The sequence below is a fragment of the Erythrolamprus reginae genome, chromosome 10 (genome assembly GCF_031021105.1).
Source record: "Erythrolamprus reginae isolate rEryReg1 chromosome 10, rEryReg1.hap1, whole genome shotgun sequence".
In the NCBI taxonomy this organism is placed as follows: Eukaryota; Metazoa; Chordata; class Lepidosauria; order Squamata; family Dipsadidae; genus Erythrolamprus; species Erythrolamprus reginae.
This window is the reverse complement of record NC_091959.1, coordinates 32,026,102-32,052,344: the sequence shown is the minus strand read 5'-3', so window position 1 is coordinate 32,052,344 and position 26,243 is coordinate 32,026,102. Positions and strand designations below refer to the sequence as shown.

Sequence of the window (26,243 nt, the reverse complement as noted above, 5' to 3'; positions counted from 1 at the left end):
AGAAACAGAGAAAGAAAGAAAAAGAGAGAAACACAGAGAAAGAGAGGAAGGAAGGAAGAAAAGAAACAGAACGAAAGAAAAAGAGAGGGAAAGAAAAGAGAGAGAAAGTGAGTGAGAGAAAGAAAAAGAGAAACAAATAAAAAGAGAGAAACAAAGAAATAGAAAGAAGCACAGAGAGAAAGAAAGAAAGAAAGATAATTTCTCAATTCGTGTCCCAGGATTCTTTTTTGGCAAAGGAAAAAGGCTTTTACTTTTAAAAAATAAAACTTGGAGGAAAAAAAATTCAGGCCTCCCCGTCGGGGAATCGAACCCCGGTCTCCCGCGTGACAGGCGGGGATACTTACCACTATACTAACGAGGAGGAGCCCTGCCAGGAGCTTCCAGGCACCCTTCTTGAAGGCAATGCAACGTCAATGTCTGATTCACCTTCAGCCACCGGCGTCTTTTCATGACATTCCTAGGCAAGAAATCTCGCCTTGTTGCAAGCGGAAAGAGACATAAGAGCGGCATCAGCAGCCCAAAGAGGCTTTTTTTAAGGAGGCCACTGGATTGTTTGGTTCTTTCTTCTGAAGACGTTTCTTCAATTCTGACTGGATGGTGTGGGAGGGAGGGATCTACATTCTTTGCAGACAGATGGTCATTTGCATCCTTTTGGAACAGTGGTTCCCAACCTTTTTTTTGGGGGGGGGGCATGTCCCATCTCTAAAATTATGGTTCCTCCCCCCCCCCACACACAATTGTTACTATTCAAAAGTGAACTCCTCACCCAGAGAAAGCACAAAAGGCCATTAACTTGGTATAAGCCATCATTCCTATCACCCATTTTCTCCCACTTATGACTGTATGACTATAACTTGTTGCTTGTATGCTTAAGATTTTTTATTAATATTGATTGTTTCCTCATTGCTTATTTGTCCCCCATGACAATCATTAAGTGTTGTACCTGATGATTCTTGACAAATCTATATTTTCTTTTATGTAGACTGAGAGCATCTGCACCAAAGACAAATTCCTTGTGTGTCCAATCACACTTGGCCAATAAAGAATTCTATTCTATTTTATTCTAACAAGGTTCCAATTGCTCCCATTAATAATCAAATTGCCCCCCTATGGGCCATGGACCCCAGGTTGGGAACCCCTGTTTTAGGAGGTCTTTGAGACCACTTGGAGGTTTATCTGTGTCCTCAGGGTTTGTTTGCTTATTTATTTATTTGTTTGTTTGTTTGTTTATTAGATTTGTATGCCGCCCCTCTCCACAGACTCTGAGCAGTAGTTACCTGAGTAATGCTAATAGTTCCTGTAGTCTGCAATTTTACCTCTGCAAATCCATTCCTCCTAGTGGTAAATCTCCAACGGGCTTCAAGGACTCTCTAAAAGGATGCAAATGATCAGCTGTCTGCAAGGAATATCAATCCTTCCCTTTCCCACCATCAGTCAGAGCTATAAAGGTTCTTCCCCAAATTCAGCTCAGAATCGGATAAACCCGGAGACACTCTGAATAATCAATAATCATAGACACATAGAATCCTAGATGGACGGCAGAAAAAGACCTCCTCGTCCATCTAGTCTGCCCTTACACTATTTCCTGTATTTTATCTTAGGATGGATCTATGTTTATCCCAGGCATGTTTAAATTCATTTCCTGTGGATTTACCAACCACGTCTGTTGGAAGTTTGTTCCAAGCATCTACTACTTCTTCAATCAAATAATATTTTCTCATGTTGCTTCTGATCTTTCCCCCAACTAACCTCACATTGTGCCCCCTTGTTCTTGGGTTCACTTTCCTATTAAAAACACTTCCCTCCTGAACCTTATTTAACCCTTTCACATATTTAAATATTTCGATCATCTCCCCCCTTTCCCTTCTGTCCTGTCCAGACTATACAGATTGAGTTCATGGAGTCTTTCCTGATAAGTTTTATGCTTAAGACCTTCCACCCTTTTTGTAGCCCATCTTTGGACCCGTTCAATTTTGTCAATATCTTTTTGTAGGTGAGGTCTCCAGAACTGGACACATTATTCCAAATGGGGTCTCACCAGCGCTCTAGACAGCGGGATCACAATCTCCCTCTTCCTGCTTGTTATACCTCTAGCTATGCAGCCAAGCATTCTACTTGCTTTCGCCTGACTACACTGCTCACCCATTTTGAGACTGTCAGAAATCATGACCCCTAAATCCTTCTCTTCTGAAGTTTTTGCTAGCACAGAACGGCCAATACAATACTCAGATTGAGGATTCCTTTTCCCCAAGTGCATTATTTTACATTTGGAAACATTACACTTCAGTTTCCATCGCTTTGACCATTTATCTAGTAAAGTTAAATCATTTACCATATTACAGACGCTTCCAGGAATATCAACCCTATTGCACATTTTAGAGTCATCGGCAAATAGGCAAACCTTCCCTACCAAACCTTCTCCTATGTCACTCACAAACATATTAAAAAGATTAGGACCCAGAACAGACCCTTGTGGCACACGGCTTGTAACCAGGCTCTGCTCAGAATACGCGCTAAAATCAGTTTTATATTTTTCTGATTGGTAATCAAAACTTGGCAGCGAGATGAAAAAACATACACCATAAAACTTTTCCAAACATTTTATAGCTCACACAGAACATCATTATAGAAACATCATTTCATAGCATGAAAAACTTCCCAGTGCTCTGAAGACAATCAGACTGTTTAGAATGAAATATATTTTTCTGGCATATAACTCCAAGCTTTGAGAACTTTTTTTTTTTAAGTTACAAGCAAGGCCGCTTGGCAAAAAAATCTGCATTCAAAAGGTTACTCAGCTAGGCAAAGCTGGGCAATTTGCCTAAAAGTTTTATCTATGCCAATAGCACAAGGTTAGGTCCCAATGGAGCTTCTTGCAGCAGCCCTCAAAGAAAAGCTAAAATCACTTTTGCTCTGTATGTCTTGTGGGACCCCGAGCCTTTTCTCAGAGCTGAAGAAGCTTCTTGCAAGAGAAGAGAAACCTCTTCAAAAGAAAAGAAAAAAAGAAAGTCCAGTTGCCTCCTGAAAAAGCCCCTTTGGGACAACCATGATTTGGATGGTTGAGAATCCCTACAGGCTTTGAGCTGTGCAATTGGGGATGAGCACCCTGGGAATGGTGCGGGAGGAGGAATGGAGCCGGATGAGAAAAATTGCCCCACTCTGAGGATGCAGAAGAACCTCCCAGTGGCCTCAACAGCTTTCTCAGAGGATGCAAACAGACGGCGGTCTGCAAGGAGTATCAAGCCTTCTATTCGCCTCCATCCAAGTCAGAATTGATGATTCTGACTTGATGATTCTCATCAAATGATTCTTTGATGAGAAGCGAAACCTCTTCAGAAGAAAAAAGAAACAAACAGTCCAGTTGTCTCCTGAAAAAAGCCCCTTTGGGGCAACCAGGATCTGGAGGACTGAGAGTCTCCACAGGCTTTCAGCCCATGTAGCTTAGCATACTTTGCAAAACACACACACACACACAAAGACACACACAGGCACTCTTCTTTCTCTGGCAGCAGAGAGATGGGCTTCGTTCTACCCCCATTTCCCCCCCCTCTTCCTTTCAGGGTGCCGTCCCCCAAAGAAGGGATTTGGCAACATAACACACATCCTTGTCCCCCAGCCCCACCCCAAAAAAGAAAAAAATCTGCCGAAACCCGGGATCGAACCAGGGACCTTTAGATCTTCAGTCTAACGCTCTCCCAACTGAGCTATTTCGGCTGATGTCATCTTGCTTCTTCGTCCTCCCTTTCAAGGGTGCGGTGGCCGAACTCCTTCCCCCCTTTTTTGCAAGATAATTCTAATGATAATGATAATCATTATCAATTAGATTTGTATGCCGCCCCTCTCCGCAGACTCGGTCAATGCATTAACCCCCCCTATTTTTCTTCAATAGGGCCACCCCTGCCGTTGCCCTCCTCCTGCTCCATCTGCATTTAGCACTGGGGAGGGGTTTCAGCAAGCCTGTTGGCAGGGTTTACATGTGCAGGGGTCTCCAATGGACTTGGCCGCTTGAAGACTTGGGGACTTCAACTCCCAGAATGCTCCAGCCAGCACAGACGACCCTTCTGGCCTCTTCCAACTCTCTCCTTCATGGCTGGCTGGGGAATTCTGGGAGTTGAAGTCCACAAGTCTTCAAGCGGCCAAGTTGGAAGATCTCCGCCTGGTGTCCCCTGCGTAAGATGGAGAGGGGCATCAAAGGAATGAGTGAGTGAGAGAAGGAGGGAGGGAGGGAGGGAAAGAAGGAAGGAAGGAAGGAAGGAAGGAAGGAAGGAAAGTCAGAGAATCCAATTGAGGAGCAGGAGGAAAAAAGCCCTCTCCTTTGCTGGGGAGGAATGAAGAGAAAAGAAAGCAGGCGGGGGCTGGGTTGGGGTTTTTGGGTGGGTGGGTATTTATTTTATTGGAAAGAAAAAATTGGAATCTCCCCGTCGGGGAATCGAACCCCGGTCTCCCGCGTGACAGGCGGGGATACTTACCACTATACTAACGAGGAAGGACACGGCGCTGTTTGCCGAAACAGGCCAGTTAAACTGGGCATGTGTTGATCCTAAGCTCTTTCTTTCCTTTCTATCTGCCTGTCTGTCTGTCTTTCTTTCTTTCTCTTCCTTCCTTCCCTCCCTCCATTCTATCCATTCTATCCTTCTTTCTTTCTTTCTATCTTTCTTCCCTCCCTCCCTTTCTCCATCTTTCTTCTTCATTCATTCATTCATTCATTTATTTAGTCCAATACACAATAATACACAATGAAGGTAGTAGACGACACCTTCAAGGGGAAAAAAATTAGAGAAGGAATAGAAGAGAAAGTATAGGATAAGATAAATCAAAGAGAGAATAGAAGAATGATAAAGGGATAGAAGAGAAGATATATGGGATATAGGAGAGACAATAGGACAGGGGCTGGAAGGCACTCTAGTGCGCTTATGTACGCCCCTTACTGACCTCTTAGAAATCTGGAGAGGTCAACCATGGACAGTCTAAGGGTAAAATGTTGGGTCAGGGGAAGATACTATGGAGTCCGGTAATGAGTTCCACACTTCAACAACTCGATTACTAAAGTCGTATTTTTTACAGTCAAGTTTGGAGCGGTTAATATTAAGCTTAATTCTGTTGTGTGCTCTTGTGTTGTGGTTGAAGCTGAAGTAGTCATTGACAGGCAGGGCATTGCAGCATATAATCTTGCGGGCAATACTTAGATCATGTTTAAGGCATCTTAGTTCTAAGATTTCTAGGCCCAGGATTGTAAGTTTGGTTTCATGCGGTATTCTGTTACGGGGGGGAGGAATGCAGGGATCTTCTGGTGAAGTATCTCTGGACATTTTCGAGGGTGCTAATGTCTGAGATGCCATATGGGTTCCAAACAGATGAGCTGTATTCTTGGATGGGTCTGGCAAAAGTTTTGTAAGCTCTGGTAAGTAGTGTGAGATTGCCAGAGCAGAAGCTACGTAGGATTAGGTTTACAACTATTGAAGCCTTCTTGGCAATGTTTTTGCAGTGGACTTTGGCACTAAGGTCTTTTGTAATTAGTACTCTGAGGTCCTTAACCGAATGGGGGTTATCTGTGATAATTTGATTATTCAGTTTGTATTTGGAGTTCTGATTCTTTTTGCCGATGTGCAGGATAGAGCATTTGCTGGTTGAGATTTGGAGTTGCCCAGAGGTCTCCAAACTTGGCAACTTTAAGACTTGTGGACTTCAACTCCCAGATTTCTGAGAGTTGAAGTCCACAAGTCTTAAAGTTGCCAAGTTTGAAGACCCTGCCCTGTAGTTAGACCAATCAGAAACAGAGTCTAGATCTTTTTGTAGAGCAATTGTGTTTTCAGTGGTGTTGAAGAGTTTTACACCATCTTCCTCTCTAACTCCTTCCATCTTCCCTCCCTCCCTCCCTCTTTCTCTCTCTAACTCCTTCCTTCCTTCTTTCCCATGAAACAAAATCCTCAAAAACAAATGCAGAGCTCGATTTGGCTTTCCTGCCCCCCTGGTGCGGGTAACAGCCGGAAGGTTTCAGGTCAGACCGTAGGTAGGCGCTTCTGTCGGCAAGGAAAAAAGGTGGATGCCAAAAGGGGGAAAATAATGATTTTTGGAAGGAAATAAAAAAGGGGAGGGGCAACAATGGAATCGCTTTGTATTTCCCGCTTGAACTTTCCTTGCTGGGAAGGGGATGTAGCTCAGTGGTAGAGCGCATGCTTTGCATGTATGAGGCCCCGGGTTCAATCCCCGGCATCTCCACTTTTTTCCCTCCTCTCCGTTTGGGTATTTGCAAGATGGGACATCTACCTCTTAACGCCACAAGGAGAGACCGCTGGGTTTCTGTTGTGAAAAGGGAGACGTTGCTTAACTGAGTTTTGCCTCATTTGGGGACCATTCTTGCCTCAGTCGTTAAGTGAATCAGTTGCAGTCGATATGTTAGTACAGGTAATTACTTGGCTCAGTTTGTTCAATCTGGCTTCCCCTCATATCCTGGACATCAACTATTTCAACTCCTTCCCTTAAAACCAGGCTACAGAGCCCTGCACACCAAGACAACTAGACACAAGGACAGTTTTTCCCCCGAAGGCCATCACTCTACTAAAGAAATAATTCCCTCAACACTGTCAAAGCTTTTACTAAATCTGCACTTCTATTTCTAGTAGTTTTTCTCATCATTCCTATCATACTTTTCCTCCCACTTAGGACTGTAGGACTTGTTGCTTATATCCTAAGATTTTTATTAATATTAATTGTTCCTTCATTGCTTAGTTGACCCCTATGACAATCATTTTTACCTCATGATTTTTGACAAATGTATACAGTATTTTCTTTTATGTACACTGAGAGCATCTGCACCAAAAACAAATTTCTTGTGTGTCCAGTCACTCATGGCCAATAAAGAATTCTATTCTGTCCTTTTCTGTTCTATTCCAATGTCCATTCTAATTCTATTCTATTCTGTCCTTTTCTGTTCTATTCTATTCCCAATATCTATTCTAATTCTATTCCATGCTATTCTATTCTGTCCTTTTCTGTTCTATTCTATTCCAATATCTATTCTAATTCTATTCTATTCTATAATCTATTATGTTCTATTCTCTTCTATTCTAATTCTATTCTGCCCTTTTCTGTTCTATTCTATTCCGTAATTTATTTATTTATTTATTATTTAGATTTGTATGCCGCCCCTCTCCGCGTAATCTATTCTGTTCTGTTCTGTCCTTTTCTGTTCTATTCTATTCCAATATGTATTCTAATTCTATTCTATCCTATTCTACTCTACTCTATGTTCTATTCTATTCTTCCTCTTTGCTTGCCGGGTCACCAGAGGTGATCATGGGACACTGCAACGGTCATAAGTATGAGTCAGTTATCTGTGGGGATGCTGCAACGGTCCTAAAGTGTGACAAATGATTGTCACTTTTTTTCCGGTGTTATGTTGTCACTTTGTTGTAACAGTCACTAAATGAACCATTACGTCAGGGACTACCTGTAAAATTTTATAGAATCCCAGAGGCTGGAAGGAACCTTGGAGATCTGACTTGCTACCCGAGGCAGGAGTTCTGGCGCCATCCGGGACAAAAATGAATGTCCAATATTCATCCAATTGTTTTTTGGTGGGTTTTTTTTGCATCCCATTAAAGGTAGTTCTTGACTTAGCATTGGTTTAGTGACTGCTCAAGTTACAGCAGAGCTTGAAAAAAGTAACTGGTGACCAATCCTCGCACTTACGACCATTATTATTTATTAGATTCGTATGCCGCCCCTCTCTGCAGACTCCCGTTGCAACACTCCCCATCATATTCATGTTCAGTTCTGGAGACCTCACCTACCAAAAGATATTGATAAAATTGAACGGGTCCAAAGACAGGCTACAAAAATGGTGGAAGGTCTTCAGCATAATACTTATCAGGAAAGACTTCATGAACTCAATCTGTATAGTCTGGAGGACAGAAGGAAAAGGGGGTACATGATCGAAACCTTTAAATATGTTAAGGGGTTAAATAAGGTTCAGGAGGGAAGTGTTTTTAATAGGAAAGTGAACACATGAACAAGGGGTCACAATCTGAGGTTAGTTGGGGGAAAGATCAGAAGTAACGTGAGAAAATACTATTTTACTGAAAGATTAGTAGATGCTGGGTCAATCCACAGTAACTGAATTTAAACATGCCTGGGAAACATAGATCCATCCTACAGGAATAGTACAAGGACAGACTAGATGGACCAGGAGGTCTTTTTCTGCCATCAATCTCCTGTTTATATTCATGGAATCAAAATTTGGGCATTTGACAACCCACATATACATTTGTCATGGTGTCGCATGCCAGGGTCTGTCAGGAGTTAGTGCATACTGAGATAATATTACAATGCAGGAAAATGGTCTGTAACCATGGTAATGGATGATGTAAGCAATAATTAGTGTGTAATCATAGGTTTACTAACTGTGTTACAACCCGATTGGTTGGAAACTTTAAAGGAAAGATACACCCTTGCATGGGTGTGGTAGTTGTAAGTTGTGGGTATTGTAGTAGTTGTGGAAGTTATTTAGTAGTTACATATAGTTGTATGAGAGTATTGAACATGTTGGTTAATAATTAAAGAGTTTGTGCCAGAGTAAAAGTGATAGTTTACTTAAAGAAACATTTTTGCTAAGAAGAAAAGTGAAGTATATTTCTTACAAGAAAGCCTGTTGCAGTGTTTTTCTTTCTTTGAAGACTTGTTACAGTTCTGTGGCTAGTTAATGGGGCTATCTTCCGCATTCGTAACTCTTGGCAGGGTCAAGGGAATTAGATAGAGTTGGAAGGATCCTTGGAGGTCATCTAGCCCAACCCCCCCAAGCAGGAGACCCTACATCAGTGACGGCGAAACCTTTTTTGTTCGTGTATCAAAAGGGGTGTGTGTGTGCTAGCATGTGTGCATATCCCACACCCCTTCCCTCTGCCTGCCCCCCCACTCCCCATGCTACCCCCTACGCTTGTGCACAGACCTTTCTGAAGCCTGGTAAAAAAACTGCCCAAATGGGCAAACCAGAAGTTCAGGAAGACATACTTTTGGTTTGCCATTGTGCTGTTTTTTGCACACTGGAGGTTTCAGGGAAGCTTCGTGAAGCCTCGGAGTGCAAAAAACAGCACAACAGGCAAACCGGAAGTTTGGCAAATGCACTTCCGGTTTGCCCATTGTGCTGGTTTTTTTGCACTCTGGGGCTTCAGGAAGCTTCTGTGAACCCTCCAGAGTGCAAAGAACATCAGAACGGCAAACCAAAAATATGTCTTCCTGAACTTCTGGTTTGTCCGTTTTTCGGGAAAGGCTCATGTGCCTTCCAATATGGCTCCGTGTGTTACCTGTGGCACGCGTGCCATAGGTTTGCCATCATGGCCCTAAATCATTTCTGACAGATGGTACTCCAGTCTCTCCTGGCAAGCTTCCAGTCTGAAGGCAAATTGCCATTTGCAAACCTTCCCAGCAGCATTTTGGTTAAGTGGGGAAAGGTGGGATCCCTTAATAATGTGGTTCTCTTAACCACTGCAGGGGGGCTTCATTGAACAGTGGTGGTAAGAAAGTTGTAAAATCGGGCGCAGCTTGCTTCATAGCGGCATTGCTTAGCAGTGGAAATTCTGGTATTTATGACAAGTTGCTGAATCTGTGATTGCCAGCAGTGTCCATGAATGAATATCTAACGTTATAGGCCAAGGAATGGCTTAAACCGTTGGATTGAATGAAAACCAATTTAAATACAAACATGGAAACAATATTGTTGTTTTTTAAAAACAACAAACTATAGGGGATCTTTAAGGCCCGAAGAGGTATAGAAAAATTTAGATTTCCTTCTGATAAGACAACCATCTTTTTATATTTTAAAATTATTATTTTTTTCCATTTTTTGTTTGCAAGAGGCACTGGATACCACCCGAATCCATTCTACTTCGTTCTTTCCAGCTGGATAATCCAATTCAAAAACCCAGCATTGTTCCACAGACATTTTCACAACAGCACACTGCAGTGGAAAGCAACACCTGGAAAGAAAAAATCTGCTCATTGTCCCAGCCATGAACATTCAGATTAAAACCTCTGGGGTGGTGGCATGCATCTCTAAACAAAGGAAAATAAATGATCAAACACCGACAGCAAACGTTCATTTTCATTTTATTTACAAATGGCTGTGGATTCGGTCCTGTAGATCAGGACCGAAAATGCCACGATAAACTTCAGGAGCCTTTTAAATGCAAAGAAACAGTGGAAAAAGACTCAAAAGCAGGGGGGAAATCCAGCAGGGTCTGGAGATTTTGTGTAGTTTGGACAAACTGGCAAATACCACCTGTGGCTGCTACCAGAGTGGGGTGAGAATGGAGATTTTGCAATATCCTGCCATGCCCACCAAGCCATGCCCCCAGAACCGGTAATACAACAATTTGGACGACTGCCCAAAACAGTATTTCTCCCCCCCAATATGCAGTGGCATATTAGAATATTCCCTTTCCTGGCATTTATTTCTACAAAACTTGGAATAAATGTAGTTAGTTGTCTGGTTGAAATGTATAAAGGGTGTGTACTCTATAAATCTTCATCTTTGAAGCTCAGGGTGTTTGTATGAACCAGCCTATCGGGGTGTATAAGCCAGGTTTCTGGGTTTGTGGAGGAAAACAGAACCACCTGTATTGGGTTGCTAGCCGGTAAGGGCCACACTGCGCACTGGTAGCAAAACTGGAGCTGCGTGTGTAGCTCCACTTTGCTGGCACTCATGCACACGCGCCACCATGGCATTTTGCTTCTGCGCATGCGCAGGTAGCAAAATCTTGTGACAGGACGTGTGCGCCTACAAGACATCGGCAAATTTTTGCTTCTGCACATCAGCAAACTTTTATTGGGGTGTGCGCACACATGCACCCCAGTGATCCAAAGCTGGGCACACATCCTAATGGTAGCAGTGGTAAGTAGCAACCCCCACCTGATAACCACCATGGCTTAGCCAAACACCCCCCAACCCTGGTTAAAGTAAATGGTACTTAAAGGAATGTGAGATTTTTGCCACTGCAATCCAGGGTTTTTCAAACTGTGCCAGCTGGGGGAATTTGGGGAACTGAAGTCCAAGTCGCTTAAAAGGTATTCAGGTTGAGAAATATTGAATGAATTCCAGCAACCATAGCATCTGTTCTCAAGAGCAGCCAGATACTAAGAGATTCTGGAAGTTCCCCAAGTTGAGAAACATTAAATTTAAACTTTATAAAACATTAAAGTTCTCCAGGTTGAGAAACATTAAATTTCTTTTGTACAAAATAATGTTCATTGATTCTTTTGCTAGACAGTTGTTGCATTCAGCCCAACCAAACACATATGCAGGATTATTATTTTTTGCAGGTCACAAATGTCACACCTGTTGCTCCTTTGCAGATCACAAATGTCACACCTGTTGCTCCTTTGGATGGCAAATTAAGAAAGATTAGATGTTTTTCCCCTTTCCTTGTTCAATTACTGCTATTGCTTTTCTCAGGAAAATCTTCACAGCATTTTCAGAAGAAAAGGTAACAGCAGAGTTCTTGGTTTAAAAATTCACCGCATCAATGCACCGGAGGCCACATTTTAGCAATTTCCTCGTGGGTAACTTCTGGAACCCACTGGCAATATTCAACCAATAAATCTGAAACAAGAAGATTAAAATCGGAGAAAGGAGTGACCCATCAATGCAATTAAAAGTTCCAATTCATGAATTTAGCCTGCAATCGTGATTCCTGACTTACGGCAAGTTATAAAACAAGTCTTTACTGACAGAATAAGTAAAAAAAAATTAAAATTAAAAACCTTGGTATTTTTGAATCCTTACATTTTGGATTTTTCTTCCAGGCCAGCTGCAAAGCCTCCCGGTTATCAGCAGTTTCAGAAACGAGCATTTGAAGCAAAGATTCTGTCCTGGGCTGAAGTCTAAAAGGAACATCAAGGAAAGGATTGAAATCCAAAGGGATAAAACATAACCAACTTTTGATCAATCGGTGTGCCAAAAAAGTGAACACAATCCCTGGTTGAATAAACAGAGGCCTAGAATCAAAGTCACGTGAAGTATTAGAACCACTTTATAAAACCTTACTTAGTAAGAGCCCATCTGGAATGCAGCATCCAGTTTTGGTCACCATGTTATAAATAAAGATGTTGAGACTTTGAAAAAAAAAGTGCAAAGAAGAGCAACTAAGATGATTAAAGGCCTGGAGATTAAAAAATACAAAAGTTGGAAGATTTGGGTTTGGCTGGTCTAGAGAAAAGAAGAACTAGAGGAGGACATGATTGCAGTATTTCGAGTGGCTGCCACAAAGAAGAGGGAGTCAACTTATTTTCTAAAGCACCAGAGGACAGGACGAGAAGCAATGGATGGAAACTAATCTAGGAAAGAAGCAACCTGGAATTAAGGAGAAACTTCCCAACAAGGAGGGCAATTAACCAGTGGAACTGTTTGCCTTCAGATGTTGTGGGTGCTTCATCACTGGAGGATTTTAAAGAAAAGACTGGACAGCTATTTGTCTGGAATGGTATAGGACAGGGGTAGGCCATGTTGGCTCTTCTATGACATGATTGGCTCAGGAATTCTGGGAGTTGAAGTCCATAAGTCATAGAAGAGGCAACTCGGCCTTCCCTTGGTATAGGACAGTGATGGCGAACTATTTTTGGTTTCGTGTGCCAAAAGGCCTCACTGAAGCCTGGGACAGTGAAAAAATGACCAAACGGGCAAACCGGAAGTTCAGAAAAACAGACTTCTGGTTTGCCTGTTGTGCAGTGAGGTTTGTTATAAAAGTTCAGAAAATCAAGAAATAAGCCTTTTCGGTGCCAGCTGCTAATTAGCGTTCCCACAAAGGGCCAGAGTTCAGCCAGAAACCAAAACAAACAGATCATTTCTTTGATCACACAGATCCCATTCATGGATTACTCTCAGTTGGCAGGAAGCCCAGATATAATTAGTCCAACTTGCCAGTTTGTAATTCATCATTGAAACAAAAATATCCAAAAGAGAAATCTGAGCGAACAGCTGGAACAACATGAAAGTTGACTTCCACACTGAATCGTGACGTGACTAAGCCTTAAATAGCATAAGGGCGTGGCCAATTGTTCTACAGACCTATTCATGTAGAGACCTCCTCCTGCTTAACCATTCCTGCCTTCTAGCAGTTCTGTGTACCCCAGCATCAAGAAGATGTTCATCTTCTTCTCCTGAGTCACTCACGTGCACCTGGTTGACTTTTACCCTCTGACACCACATCCACTCCAACCTCTTCGCTATTAGACTTGGGTGCCAAATGCACGGGCCTATGATACTGCGCCACAACCATCTCTCTGTCCTTGGGATCTGTGACCAGCTGCGTGTGAATCAGACTGGCCACCACACAATGACTCGTGTGCCCTCCGATCTGGCTCTGTGTTACATACGTGCCATAGGTTCACCATCGCTGGTATAGGACCTCCTGCTTGAGGAGGGAGCTGGACTAGAAAACCTTCAGGGTCCCTTCTAGCTCTATTCTGATTCTATCAAAGATAAGCAAATGTAACTAATCCCAAGGTTGGCTCTCTGGTGTGGGCAGAGCATTGGATACACCATTTTCCACATCCCATACAGAAATAGAGGAGAGACAATTCACAACCTACTTGGACCAGGTCTTCAGCATCGTGACTGGATTCGACAGCAGGCAACGGCTGTAAGCTGCCAACAATTTCACAACCTAGGTGGGGGGAAGAGTGTCACTGGGTTAATACCTCCGGAACCGTCTTCTGCTGCATGAATCCTAGCGTCCAATAAGGTCCCACAGAGTTGGCCTTCTCTAGGTCCTGTCGACTAAACAATGTCTGGCAGGCCCCAGAGGAAGAGCCTTCTCTGTGGCGGCCTCGACCCTCTGGAATCAACTCCCCCCAGAGATCAGAACTGCCCCCACCCTCCTTGTCTTTCATAAATTGCTTAAGACCCACCCCTATCGCCAGGCATGGGGGAATTGAGATACCTTCCCCAGGCTTATATAGTTTTATGTGTGGTATTCTTGTCTTGTATGGTTTTAATGACAGGTTTTAAAAATGTTTTTTAAATATTAGATTTGTTACATTGTCATATTGTTATTATTTATTATTATTGTTGTGAGCCGCCCTGAGTCTGCGGAGATGGGCAGCATACAAATCTAATAAATTATTATTATTATTATTATTATTATTATTATTATTATTATTATTAATTATATTTATTTGTGAAGTCGACACCCTGGAGCATTTTTCCAATCATTTATCACCAACTTTTTAATCTGTTGAATTCATATCCAAGTAAAAGCAGTCTCCAAAAAGTGGATTAAAAAAACAACAATCTAAAGGTAGGAAATGAATGGCCTTCTAGCTATTGCTGGGTTACCACTCCCATGTGCAGCTAATTTGGCTACTGCTGGGTGGAGAACATGGTATTTGTAGTCGAATGCAGTTTACTTGCAGGCCTGAAGTTTGGGGAAATGCTAAAAATTCAGTGAGAGACTGAAACTGCAGCTGATGATGGTGGAGGCTGAGTCCTCATCTTATGGCGATTTCTTTAGTGACCATTCAAAGTTAAATGATGCTGAAAATTGACTTACGATCAATCCTCACTCTCATGACTGCATTTATGACAGCTGCAGCATCCTGAGGTCACATTATCACCGTTCCAAGATTTGTTTAATGACCGCAAGAGAAAGCTCATAAAATTGGGTGCATCTGTATGATGACTCATTTAAATGTTGCATCGCTTAGTGACCTAAGTGTTTGTAAGTTGAGGACTGACCGTAAGGTAACTCACCTTTCCTTCCAGGAGAAACCGGGCAAAATGTTTGAAGCGATCGAGGCCTTCGGGATAATCTACCTCCACAGCCGGAAGTGGCCAACTGACCCGATCTGTAGGAAGAGAAAGGAGCAAAGCGAATATACAGCTAGTCTTGATTTACAACAGTTCAACCTTAGAATGGTACTGAAACATGTGACTTGGGCCCATTCAACTGGGACAGAATGCAGCAGCCCGTGCAATAACAGGTGTACCAAGGTACGCCCGTATTACTTCAACTTTACGCGTACTGCATTGGTTGCCAATCGGTCTCTGGACGCAATTCAAGGTGCTGGCAATCACCTTTAAAGCCAGACAATTTACAGGACCGCCTCCTCCCTCACATCTCGCTGAGGCCAGTAAGGGCCCACAGAGTCGGCCTTCTGCAGCTCCCATCCGCCAAACAATGTCAGTTGGCGGAACCTTGGGGAAGGGCCTTCTCTGTGGCGGCTCCGACCCTTTGGAACCAACTGCCTCCAGAGATCCGCATTATCTCCACCTTACCGGTCTTCCGGAAAGCCGTTAAGACCTGGCTTTTCCGGCTGAGGTTTTTTTTTAATATTATTATTATTATTATTATTATTATTATTATTATTATTATTGATTTTATTGTTAGATTTTAACTGTTTTTATTCTTGTTATATTTATTCCGATTGTTAGCTGCTCAGAATCTGTTTGGAGTGAGCAACATATAAATACAATAAATAAATAAATAAATAAACAAACAAACAAATTTTTCGTAGGGGCTACCTTTTCAGTCTCCCTGCAGAAAAGCCTTAAAAAGTAAATTTAAAAAAATGAAACAAGGAACTTTTCTTTTGGAAGGTCTGAAGCATAAAACCTATCAGGAAAGACTTCATGAACTCACTCTGTATAGTCTGGAGGACAGAAGGGAAAGGGGGGAGGGGCATGATCGAAACATTTAAATATGTTGAAGGGTTAAATAAGTTTCAGGAAGGAAGTGTTTTTAATAGGAAAGTGAACACAAGAACAAGGGGGAATAATCTAAGGTTAGTTGGGGGAAAGATCAGAAGTAACGTGAGAAAATACTATTTGACTGAAATAGTAGATGCTTGAAACAAACTTCCAGCAGACGTGGTTGGTAAATCCACAGTAACTGAATGCCTGGGATAAACATAGATCCATCCTAAGATAAAATACAGGAAATAGTAAAGGGAAGACTAGATGGACCAGGAGGTCTTTTTCTGCCGTCAATCTTCTATGTTTCTAAGTTTCTAAAATAAAGATAATTTATTTCCAGGGGCAAAGCAAACTTACAGAAGACGCTGGGTCTGTGGCAACGGACATGGCCTGTTTCAGGGCAGTAAAAGGGAGGCGGCTCTTCCAGAGGCTTCCCAAAATGGCAGTAGGGGGGCAGGAGAAGAGGGATCCACTCAGGTTCGATCGCCGAAACCCCTAGAAGGGACAACGACCCAGAAAATAAAAATTGGGAGAAAGCGGGAGTTTAGCTCGGCTAGAAAGTGACATTGTACAAATTATAATTTCCTGAGTCAATACATTTGCATGTTACCTCTTGATTCTTTGGAGGTGTCTTTTATTACCTTTGGTCTAGATTCTTTTCTTAAAGATAATATTTAAAACAAAAACAAAACCAGCAGAAGGCAAGGAAGGGAAAACATGTGTCTGCTCACCTTTCATGTACATCTTGGTGGTCTCGACGATTTCCTGATACACCACAAACTCCGGGAGCTGCTTAAACAAGACGGAATTGGGGTGGATGAAGACTGGATCATCCAGCAGTGGCGTCTAGTGGGTGGGGAAAGGGTGGAAGGCAGAAACAGGAAGAGAAGGAATTAAAAACTCCATTTACTGCAAACCAATAGCAACCGCATCTACACAGCTAGAAGTCCTCTGTAAAGGTTTTGTGACATTTTACAACAATATTATCTACTATATTAGTGTATGATAACTAGTAGTAAACCAGCAATGGTTATACATAACATATGAACATTTTTCTGCCTTCCTTCCTCTATTCCTCCCTCCCTATATTCTTTCCTTCTTTCCTTCCCTCCCCTATTTCTTCCTTCCTTCCTTTTTCTTTCTTTCCCCTGCTTTCTATTCTTTCCTTCTTTCCTTTCTCTACTGTTTCTTTCCTTCCTTTCTTCCCTCCCCTATACCTTGCTCTATTCTTTCATTCTTTTCCTTCCTTCCTCCATCCCTCCCCTATTCCTCCCTCTATTTTTTCTTTCATTCATCCTTCTTTCCTATTTGCAGTTTATTTTATTTTCTTTGCTTTTAAAGATGGCTTGAATTACATCTGTATGTGTTTCAACACTTTGAGTTGTCCTGTCTACCTCCCCCCCCCCCAATTTGTACATAAAATTTACTGACCCCTCACATCCTGGACATAAACTGTTTCAACTCCTACCTTCAAAACGTCGCTATAGAGCACTGCACACCAAGACAACTAGACACAAGAACAGTTTTTCCCCGAATGCCGTCACTTTGCTAAACAAATAATTCCAACATGTCAAACTATTTACCAAGGCTGCATTACTATTACTATTAGTCTTTTCATCGTTCCTATCACCGTCTCCTTCCACTTATGACTGTAACTTATTGCTTGTATCCTTATGATTTATATTGATTGTTTTCTGATTGCTTATTTGTACCCTATGACAACCATTAAGTGTTGTTTCTCATGATTCTTGACAAATGTATCTTTTCGTTTATGTACACCGAGAGCATATGCACCAACAGGGTGTCCAGGGGAGAAAGCATTTTGAAATTCCCTGATATTTCCCTGACATTTCCCTGTAACTTGCGATCTAGTTAAGGCGTGGTCTTGATGACCTCATACCAAACAGCTAAGCCGTGGAGAAATATGTTGCCACAGTTAGGCTAATTTTTGCTTGACTCTGCCAGGCAGCGTGATTCGGGTTTTTTTACATGGTTTTTCCCTGACTTTTAAACATTTTAATACAGTTTGGTTTCCCCCCCCTGATTTATTCTGGTTTTTTCACAAATTCCTTGATAATTCTGATATTTCCCGAACCGCCAATTTTCTTGATAATTCCCTGATTTCCAGGTTTGCTGGACACCCTGACCAAAGACAAATTCCTTGTGTCCAATCACACTTGGTCAATAAATAATTCTATTCTATTCTTTTCTATTCTATACTATCTATTCTAATATCTATTCTATTCTATTTTTCCTATTCTATTCCATTCCAAATTCCTATCCTATCCTATCCTAATTCCTATCCTGTCCTATCTTATTAAATGAATTCCAGAAAGAGCAAACTGCCGGCACTAAAAAGAGGTCCGAGAGGCAGACCTTGTAGCCGTTTTTCCACTTCTCGTCCAGGAGTTCCTCCGCCTGGATCCTTCGGGCGACATGATCTCCAAGTCCAGCCAGGACGATCTGTCTCAAGAAAACGACCTGTTCTTCCGTGGGGGGCTTCATTTGGGGGTCAACAAACAGCTCTGCACCCGGGCAAACGGCATTCACTTGGAAGGGAACACACACACACACACATACAAATGTACCGAGACTGTGAGAATCAAGGGGCAAATGGAGGTGGCCCTACACCAATGACCCTCCCGAGACCAGAATGAGCAGATCCCAGGGAAGAGAACAGGTGTGGAGTCTTACCTGCCGTGGTGAGCTGTCCACGCAACCGCCGGATTTCTGCCATGGCCTTGTAGCGCAGGCCGTTGGTGCTACAGAAGTGGGGAGTGCACCCTGCATATTCACACGCACCCACGGCTCCTGGAGTAACAGAAGAGCAGCATCTGGCTGTCAGGAAATTACTCCTCTGTTCTGTCGGCGTGTCCCAACCGCCCGTAATTACTGGGTAATTAGTTCAGGAAGACACACACCACACGATAAAAGGAAAACCCAAAAGTTTTTATAAACAGAAAAACAGAAACAGCTCCCTTTTTAAATGTCAAAGGGATTTTCTGGTACACACAAGGCACAGGTTAAATGCAGTCCAATTGCTCACCCAATAACTAGGAAATTGAGTTCAATTCTAAAGTCCAGAGAGTCCACACACACAATCCTGAACAGCAAAAAGCACAATCTTGACGAAACAATGAATCAGATAAACTGCCATGAGACTAAAACACCAGGCTGCTCTTTTATCTGTAGCACTAATTACAGCAGCCCCACCCAACCACAGGTGGCCTCATTTACTCTTGTAATAATCCTTCAGTTATTGTCTCCTATACATCACTCTACGCATGCGTGGATGTATCATTAATTCTTGCTCAGAATCTAGGGATGATATAGATCAGCGGTCCCCAAACTACGGCCCACGGGCCGGATGCGGCCCGCTGAGGCTATTTACCCGGCCCGCAGCAGCGTACAAGATTGTACCATATATAATATACTAAGTTCCCGAATCTCCCCTCCACTCTGCTGCTGAGTGTCTGGCGGCGGCAAGGAAGAGGAAAGCCAGGGGGCGGGGAGGAAAGCACCCTATGGCAGAGCAGCAACAGTTCCTCTCCCTAAAGGCGAGAAAGAAATTAGCCAATTGCTTTCCTCCCCGCCCCCTGGCTTTCCGCCGCCTCCTCCAGACACTCAGTTGCAGACCGTCTTGGTCCCTCCAGTGCCGCTTTTTTTTTTTTTTTTTGCACCGGTGAGGTTTGCGCGCGTTTGGGCACTTTTGGTGTTGGGGGGGGGGAGGGTCTGCTGCGGAGAGGGAGAGAGAGAAAGAGGGAGACATAGAAAGGGACTGAGAGAGAAAAATAAAGCAAGAAAGAGAGGGAGAGAGAGAACGGGAGAGTGCTGCTTTTTTGCTTCTTTGCTGCCCCGCAGGGAGCCTGGAAGCCTTGCAAGAGCGTCTGGAGGGGGCAGTAAACAAGCCATCAGGACCCCCGCGCACTAAATTGTTAACGGACACACCGTCCCGGCCAGGCGACGGGGAGGCCCTCCCTATGGTTGCCCGCCGCCCAGGCCCCGCGCTTGGAGCCGGGGGCGACGGGCCTAGCCTCGGCTTACTTGGCCCCGGCGCGGCCGAAGCGTGGGGCGGAGTAGGTGGCGGCGGCTGCTTCAGGCCCGCCCCCGAGCTGAGCTTCCTTTGGCTTCCTTCGGGGCAAAGCTGCAAAGCTCACCTGCCGCCTCAAAGGAAGTCAAAGGAAGCCCAGCTCAACAAGGACCGGCTGTTGGTCCCTTGAAGCTGCTGCCGCCGCCGCCGCCCACTGCGGAGATCCCTTCGCCCGAATGGAGGCGGCGGCGGCGGGTTCAAGGGACCAAGAGCCGGTCCTTTTCGGAGCTGCGTTGCTTGAGGAGATCCCTTCACCCGGAGGCTGAGGCTGCAACAATTCAGCGCCGAGAAAGACCGGCTCTTGGTCCCTTGAGCCCGCCGCCTCCGTTCGGGCGAAGGGATCTCCGCAGTGGGCGGCGGCGGCAGCTTCAAGGGACCAACACCCGGTCCTCGTTGAGCTGGGCATCCTTTGGCTTCCTTCGAGGTGGCAGGTGAGCTTTGCAGCTTTTGCCTCGAAGGAAGCCAAAGGAAGCTCAGCTTGGGGGCGGGCCTGAAGCAGCCGCCGCCACCTACTCCGCCCCGCGCTTCGGCCGCACCGGAAGCTCTGGTGGGCGCGGGGCAGCAGGGCAAGCCACGAAGGTGGCGCAGCGTGGGTCAAGCGGGAGGGCACAGCAGTAGTCGTAAGGCGGCGGTGGGGCAGTTGGCTGCAAGGCACCGCCGGCGGCGGCTTGATGTGTTGCAGGACGCCGTACATTGCTGGCGCTGCACTGGGCATGGGGCTGGCACCTCCGTCCTGGGCCAGCCAGCGGGCCAGTGCCAGCCCCGTGTCCATGCCCAGCGCAGCGCCAGCAATGTACTGCGACCCGACGTTGGTGCCACTGTCTTGGGAGCTTCTGCTTGCAGCCGACTGCCCCGCGGTGTGTTGCAGGACAGGAAAAAAAAGAAGAGAGGAAGGAAGAGAGAAGGAAAGGAGAGAGAGAGAGAAAAAAAAAGAAAGCAAGAGAGAGAGGGAGAGAAAAAAAGTGAGGGGGAGGGAATGTGAGAGAGAAAAAGAGAAAAATGAGAAAATGATGGAGGGAAAGAACGAGGGAGAGGGAAACAAAACAAATGAGAAAGAAGGAAAAAAAGGGAGAGGGAAGAGAGAAGTGGGAAGGAGGAAGGGAGGGAAAGAAGGAGAAATGGCAGGAAAAGGAAGGAAGGAAAGAAGGAAGAAGAAATGGAGGGAACAAGGAAGGAAGGAAGAATGAAATGAATGGAAGGGCGGAGGAAGGAAAGACTTTTTTTTGGGGGGGGGGGACATTTTTTAAAAAATTTTTCTCAACATACATTCAAACAATACAATGTACCATCTAATTTTCCCTGAATAAAATGTGGTATTTTGTCAGTAACTAATATCAATCATCAAAAAAGTTGCAAAAGTTTTTTTTCTAATGTTGTCATCCAGGTACATACTTTTCTTTTAATTAAATTCCCTTCTTAATATTCCTTCAAAAAGTACACCACCAATTATATTTCTAAGTTATTAATCATTATGCCAAAGTGCTTCCTTCTTTATATATTTTTCTATAAATATTTTTATACATTTTTCTATAAACCAATAAAACCTTATATAGCCAATCAGATGTTAACAAAAGAAAATTAAAAACAAAACATAAACATGTATGAATTTCAGACTTCTTCCCTCCCTCTAAATAGTACATTCCCATTTTGTTTTTTTATGTTAAAATAAGGTATGTGCAGTGTGCAGAGGGATTTGTTCATAGTTTTTTTTATAGTCCGGCCCTCCAACAGTCTGAGGGACAGTGAACTGGCCCCCTGTGTAAAAAGTTTGGGGACCCCTGATATAGATGATTGATCTCCTCCTGGGCTGTCTGCCAAACTCCCCTCTTCCCCGTCACTCACGCTTCCTTGGTCAGAGGAGGCTTCGTCGGCAGATTCCATCGGGAGCAAAACAGGCTTGCGGCATGTGGATGTCTCCCCCACACCCACCTCCACACTCCTTGGGGCAGGAGCTGGGCCAGAGCTAACCACAACAAGTTCTAGGGCAGGGACGGGTGAAACTATTTTGGTTCGCCTGCAAAAGGGAGTGTGTGGGTGTGCTAGCATGCATGCATTTATCCACACTCCTTCCCTCCCCCCTCTTGCATGCGCTTCCCCCCTGCGCTACCCCTGTACAGAACCCAGCACTACTCCTGTCCCTGCGCATGAGCCCAGGCTTCATTGAAGCCCCGGAGGGTGAAAAAACAGCCCAACAGGCAACCCGGAAGTTCAGAAAACGCACTTCCGGTTTGCCTGTTGTGCTGTTTTTTGCACTCTGGAGCCTTCAAGGAAGCTTCCCTGGACCCTCCAGAGTGCAAAAAACAAAAAAATGGGCAAACCAGAAGTGCATTTTCTGAACTTTCGGTTTGCTCATTGAGCGGTTTTTCACCCTCTGGGGCTTTAGGGAACTTCCTGTTTGCCCATTGAGCAGTTTTTCACACTCCAGGGCTTCAGGGAAGCTTTCCTGAAACATCTGGAGGGCAAAACAGCCTTTCCGCAAGGCCAAAAATCAGCTGGCCAGTGCGTGCTGGAGCTGACATAGGGCAACCTCTCGTGTGCCTTGATCTGGCTCCGCGTGCCACCTGTGACATGCATGTCACAGGCTCGCCATCAGGGTTCTAAGGCTTCTGTCCTTGATTAATTTCCACCCATTGCTTCTTGTCCTGCTTTCAGGGGCTTTGGAAGATAGGATGCGATGTGCTGAGATGCGACAGCATAAAAATAGGAATGGGCATGAAAAGAATAGTGGGGAGGGAAGAGGAGAGCGAAGAGAGACAAGGAAAGGGGGGAGGGGAGGGGGGAGAAGAGCAGGAAGGGACCTTGGAGGTCTTCTAGTCCAACCTTCTGCTCAAGCAGAAACCGTATACAATTTCGGACCAATGGTTGTCCAATCCTCTTAAAAACCTCCAGCGATGGCGGAGCATCCACAACCTCTGGAGGCAACCCTTTCCACTTGTTCTATCAGGCAACTTCTCCTTAGTTCTAGGTTGCTTCTCTCCTTGATTAGTTTCCATCCATTGTTTCTTGCTCTGCCTTCACGTGCTTTGGACAATAGCTCGACTTCCTCTTCTTCGTGGCAGCTCCTCAAATCTTGGAAGGCTGCTATCCTTATTTTCGTTAAACGTGAACCCAATTGCAGCTACTGTTCTTTATATGTTTTAGGTTCCAGCCCCCTAATCGTCTTTGTTATTCTTCTCTGCACTCTTTCTAGAGTCTCCACATATTTTTTTTCACTGTTGGCAAACAAAACTGGATGCAGGATTCCGGGCGTGGCCTTATCAAAGCATTATAAAGTGGTGCTAACCCTTTACGCGATTGTGGTCTGCCATCTGTGGTGAAAAGCCCCAACCCCCTTGAAAGTCTAGAGCCCCCAACCAAACCAGAGGTCTGGACTGCTCCCACTCTATTAGCTCTCCGCAAAGCCGTAAAGCAGGGAGTCTCCAAACTTGGTCACTTTAAGACTTGTGGACTTCAACTCCCAGAATTCCCCAGCCAGCATTCTGGGAGTTGAAATCCACAAGTCTTAAAGTGACCAGGTTTGGAGACCCCTGCCGTAAAGACTTGGCTTTTCTGGCAGGCCTGGGGTCGTTAATCGGATGGTGTCCCATCGGGATCCGACCAGGAAAGATAGGTTTGGTTTTTAGCTGTTGTGAGTGTTCATTGTGGGTTTTAAATTCAGGGTGTCCAGGGGAAAATGCAATTTGAAATTCCCTGATATTCCCCCAACATTTCCCTGTAACTTGCGACCAGTTAAGGCGCGGTCGTAGATGACGTCATACCAAACAGTTAAGCCGTGGAGAAATATCGGTAGCTGAGGAAGCAAGTTGTTGCCACAGTTATGCTCATTTTTGCTTGACTCTGCCAGGCAGCGTGATCCGGTTTTTTTAAAACATGATTTTTCCCTGACTTTTTAATACAGTTTGTTTTTCCCCCCTGATTTATTCCATTTTTTTTCACGATTTCTCTGATAATTTCCTGATTTCCCAGTTTGCTGGACGCCCTGTAAATTGTGCTGATTTTAAGGGGTTTGATATTGTACTGTTTTAGGGTGTCTTATATTTTATATTTAAGGGGTATTTATATTGTTGTATTTGGTTGTGAGCTGCCCACGGTCCTCCAGGAGTGGGGCAGCATATAAATCCAAACCATAAATAAAGAAACAAGTACATCAGTCTTACCAAGCATCACCATGAGATCTCCCAGTTTCTGAGACGGTCCTTGGCCAGCCCAAATCCTTTGCATGTGTGCCACACGGGCTCTCTTCCCCTTGAGGTTCTCCTGCTCTTCTTCATTCAGGGCAGGCCTGCATTTAAAAAAAAATGAATAAAGAAAGTGTTCAGTCAAACAAACACTCCATCGTGCAGGTCACAGGATTTGATTTAAATCGTGATTTAAATCACTAGTAAAAAATAACACATATGTGCTACCTGAGATGAACAAATGATTTGCAAATATTTATAAGCCACCGCGAGTCCTCGGAGGGGGGGCGGCATATAAATCCAAATAATAAATAAATAAATGATGACACAAAGCTAGGCGGTGTTGCTAATACTAAACAAGATAGAGATAGGATTCAAACAGATCTAGACAAGCTTGAACAATGGACTGAAACTAACAGAATGGTATTTAACAGAGAGAAATGGAAGATCCTACATCTGGGCAAAAATAATGGAAACAGCACATATAGAATGGGAGGAATATGTTCGAGCAGCAGCACAGGTTCGAGCAGCAGCACTGGGTGTATTGGTAGATCACAGATTAAACATGAGTTGACAGTGTGAAGCAGCTGCAAAAAAGGCAAACACAATCCTGGGCAGTGTTCCCTCTAATTTTTTTTGGGGGGGACAGAAAAGTATAGTGTCTGAGCGGCAGTCCCTTTGGGACTGGGCGGCATATAAGTATAAATAAATAAATAAGTAAATAAGTAAGTAAGTAAGTAAGTAAGTAAGTAAGTAAGTAAGTAAGTAAGTAAGTAAGTAAGTAAGTAAATAAAGTGTGGGCATGCGCTATCACACATGAGCGAGTTCTTGCATTCATAATTCTATCCTTTTTATGTCTCCCTCCCTCTTTCCTCCCTCCCTCTCCCTCCCTCCCTCCCTTTCCTTTCTATGTCTCCCTCCCTCTTTCCTTTCTATGTCTCCCTCCCTCTTCCCTTTCTATCTTTCTCTCCCCGCCTTTCTCCAAGCCCTTCCTTTTCCCTCTCCCTATCCTACTACCCCCTCTCCCTCCTTTCTCTCTCTCCCTCCCCCTTCATCTTTCTTTCCCTCTCTCTCTCCATTCCTCTTCCTTCCTTCCTCTTTTTTGCTTTCTCTCTCCCTCCTTCCCTCCCTCTATGTCTTTCCCTCTCCTTCCCCCCTCTTTCTCTCTCTCTTGCTTTCTTTCTCTCTCATTCTCTCTCCCATCTTTTTTCTCTCTCTCTCTTTCTCTCTCGTTCACCACGCCGGCAACAGAGAGAAAGAGAGAGAGAGAGAGAGCTGGAGAGAGAGTGGAGGGCGCCGTTGTCTTCACCTCCGCACAGCTCTGCAGCTAAGAGGCAGCAGCCATCCACCCCCTCGCCCTCCCAGGCGGCCCCAGCGCCCGGCCACGCACCGCCTCCGCCTCCCGGTAGCCCGGCCGACTTTTACCTGCTGCTGGAGCCCTTTTGTCTTCATGGCGCAAAACCACACAGTCCTGGACTCCCGGATCGCTCCCTTCTCCGGCCAGCAAGCTGGCTGCCCAGGAAAGCATCGCGCTTTTTCAACACGCGGCGTTTTCCTGGGCAGATGACTTTGCTGACCGGAGAAAGGAGCGATTTGGGAGTCTGGGACTGTGTGGCTTTGCGCCATGAAGACAAAACAACTCCAGCAGCAGGTAAAAGTCGGCCGGGCTACCGGGAGGCGGAGGGTGGCCGGGCGCCGTGTCTTCGCCTCTGCCCGGCTCTGCAGCTAAGAGGCAGCAGCCATCCACCCCCTCGCCCTCCCAGGTGTCCCCGGCGGCCAGCCACGCACCGCCTCCGCCTCCTAGTAGCCCGGCAGACTTTTACCTGCTGCTGGAGCCATTTTGTCTTCATGGCGCAAAGCACCCCCCACCATGGAGGCTTAGAGGTCTAACGGCGGGACGCGCCACCAGCCCTCTTCGTCGGCACCCCCCCACACGGAGGCTTAGAGGTCTAGTGGCAGGCCGTGCCGTCAGCCCTCTTCGTCGGCAATCCCCCCCACCCCGGAGGCTTACCTTACCTTACCCGGTCGGCAGCTAAACAACCGTTTGGCTGTCGAGGGGCGGGGCCGGGCCGGGGAAGAAAAAATCGGAATTTAAGGGGCGGGGAAGAAAGCGGGCCTGAAATTGGCTGGCCCCTTTCTTTCCCGCCTTTCCTTAAGGAACTGTTGCTGCCCTATGTTGTAGAGCAGCAGCAGTTCTCATTTCAAATTTCAGCGCGGAGGTCGGTCCTCCACGCTAAATTTGAAATTCCCCTGGGCTGAGAGGTAAAAACCTCTGCGCTATAGCGCACTG

General features: G+C 44.8%; 1 protein-coding gene and 4 non-coding genes across 7 annotated transcripts in view; 1 reads left to right on the top strand and 4 right to left on the bottom strand.

The window, feature by feature from the left end:
* Positions 1-289: 289 nt before the first annotated feature.
* On the bottom strand, positions 290-361 carry TRNAD-GUC (transfer RNA aspartic acid (anticodon GUC)). Its single transcript has one exon. It is a non-coding gene; the product is annotated as a tRNA-Asp (tRNA).
* A 3,280-nt stretch (positions 362-3,641) lies between these two features.
* On the bottom strand, positions 3,642-3,714 carry TRNAF-GAA (transfer RNA phenylalanine (anticodon GAA)). Its single transcript has one exon. It is a non-coding gene; the product is annotated as a tRNA-Phe (tRNA).
* A 700-nt stretch (positions 3,715-4,414) lies between these two features.
* TRNAD-GUC (transfer RNA aspartic acid (anticodon GUC)) lies at positions 4,415-4,486 on the bottom strand. The gene has a single exon. It is a non-coding gene; the product is annotated as a tRNA-Asp (tRNA).
* Positions 4,487-6,147: 1,661 nt separating this feature from the next.
* On the top strand, positions 6,148-6,219 carry TRNAA-UGC (transfer RNA alanine (anticodon UGC)). Its single transcript has one exon. It is a non-coding gene; the product is annotated as a tRNA-Ala (tRNA).
* Positions 6,220-9,786: 3,567 nt separating this feature from the next.
* The window catches only part of DHX37 (DEAH-box helicase 37), a 60,133-nt gene continuing 43,676 nt past the window's right edge, over positions 9,787-26,243 (bottom strand). The window contains exons 19-28 of one of the 3 annotated variants that reach the window (XR_011559945.1): positions 23,933-24,057; positions 18,380-18,496; positions 18,062-18,234; positions 16,417-16,531; positions 16,043-16,180; positions 14,744-14,838; positions 13,585-13,658; positions 11,780-11,877; positions 11,333-11,596; positions 9,787-9,974 (exon numbers count right to left, since the gene is read on the bottom strand). Coding sequence is in view for 2 of the 3 variants with exons in the window: in XM_070762114.1 (XP_070618215.1) it covers positions 11,517-11,596; positions 11,780-11,877; positions 13,585-13,658; positions 14,744-14,838; positions 16,043-16,180; positions 16,417-16,531; positions 18,062-18,234; positions 18,380-18,496; positions 23,933-24,057 (1,015 nt within the window). In the remaining variant the exon portion in view is untranslated. Of the gene's footprint in view, positions 9,975-10,087; positions 11,597-11,779; positions 11,878-13,584; positions 13,659-14,743; positions 14,839-16,042; positions 16,181-16,416; positions 16,532-18,061; positions 18,235-18,379; positions 18,497-23,932; positions 24,058-26,243 lie in introns of those variants that run through there. The other 2 variants (XM_070762113.1, XM_070762114.1) reach the window with 2 other exon arrangements.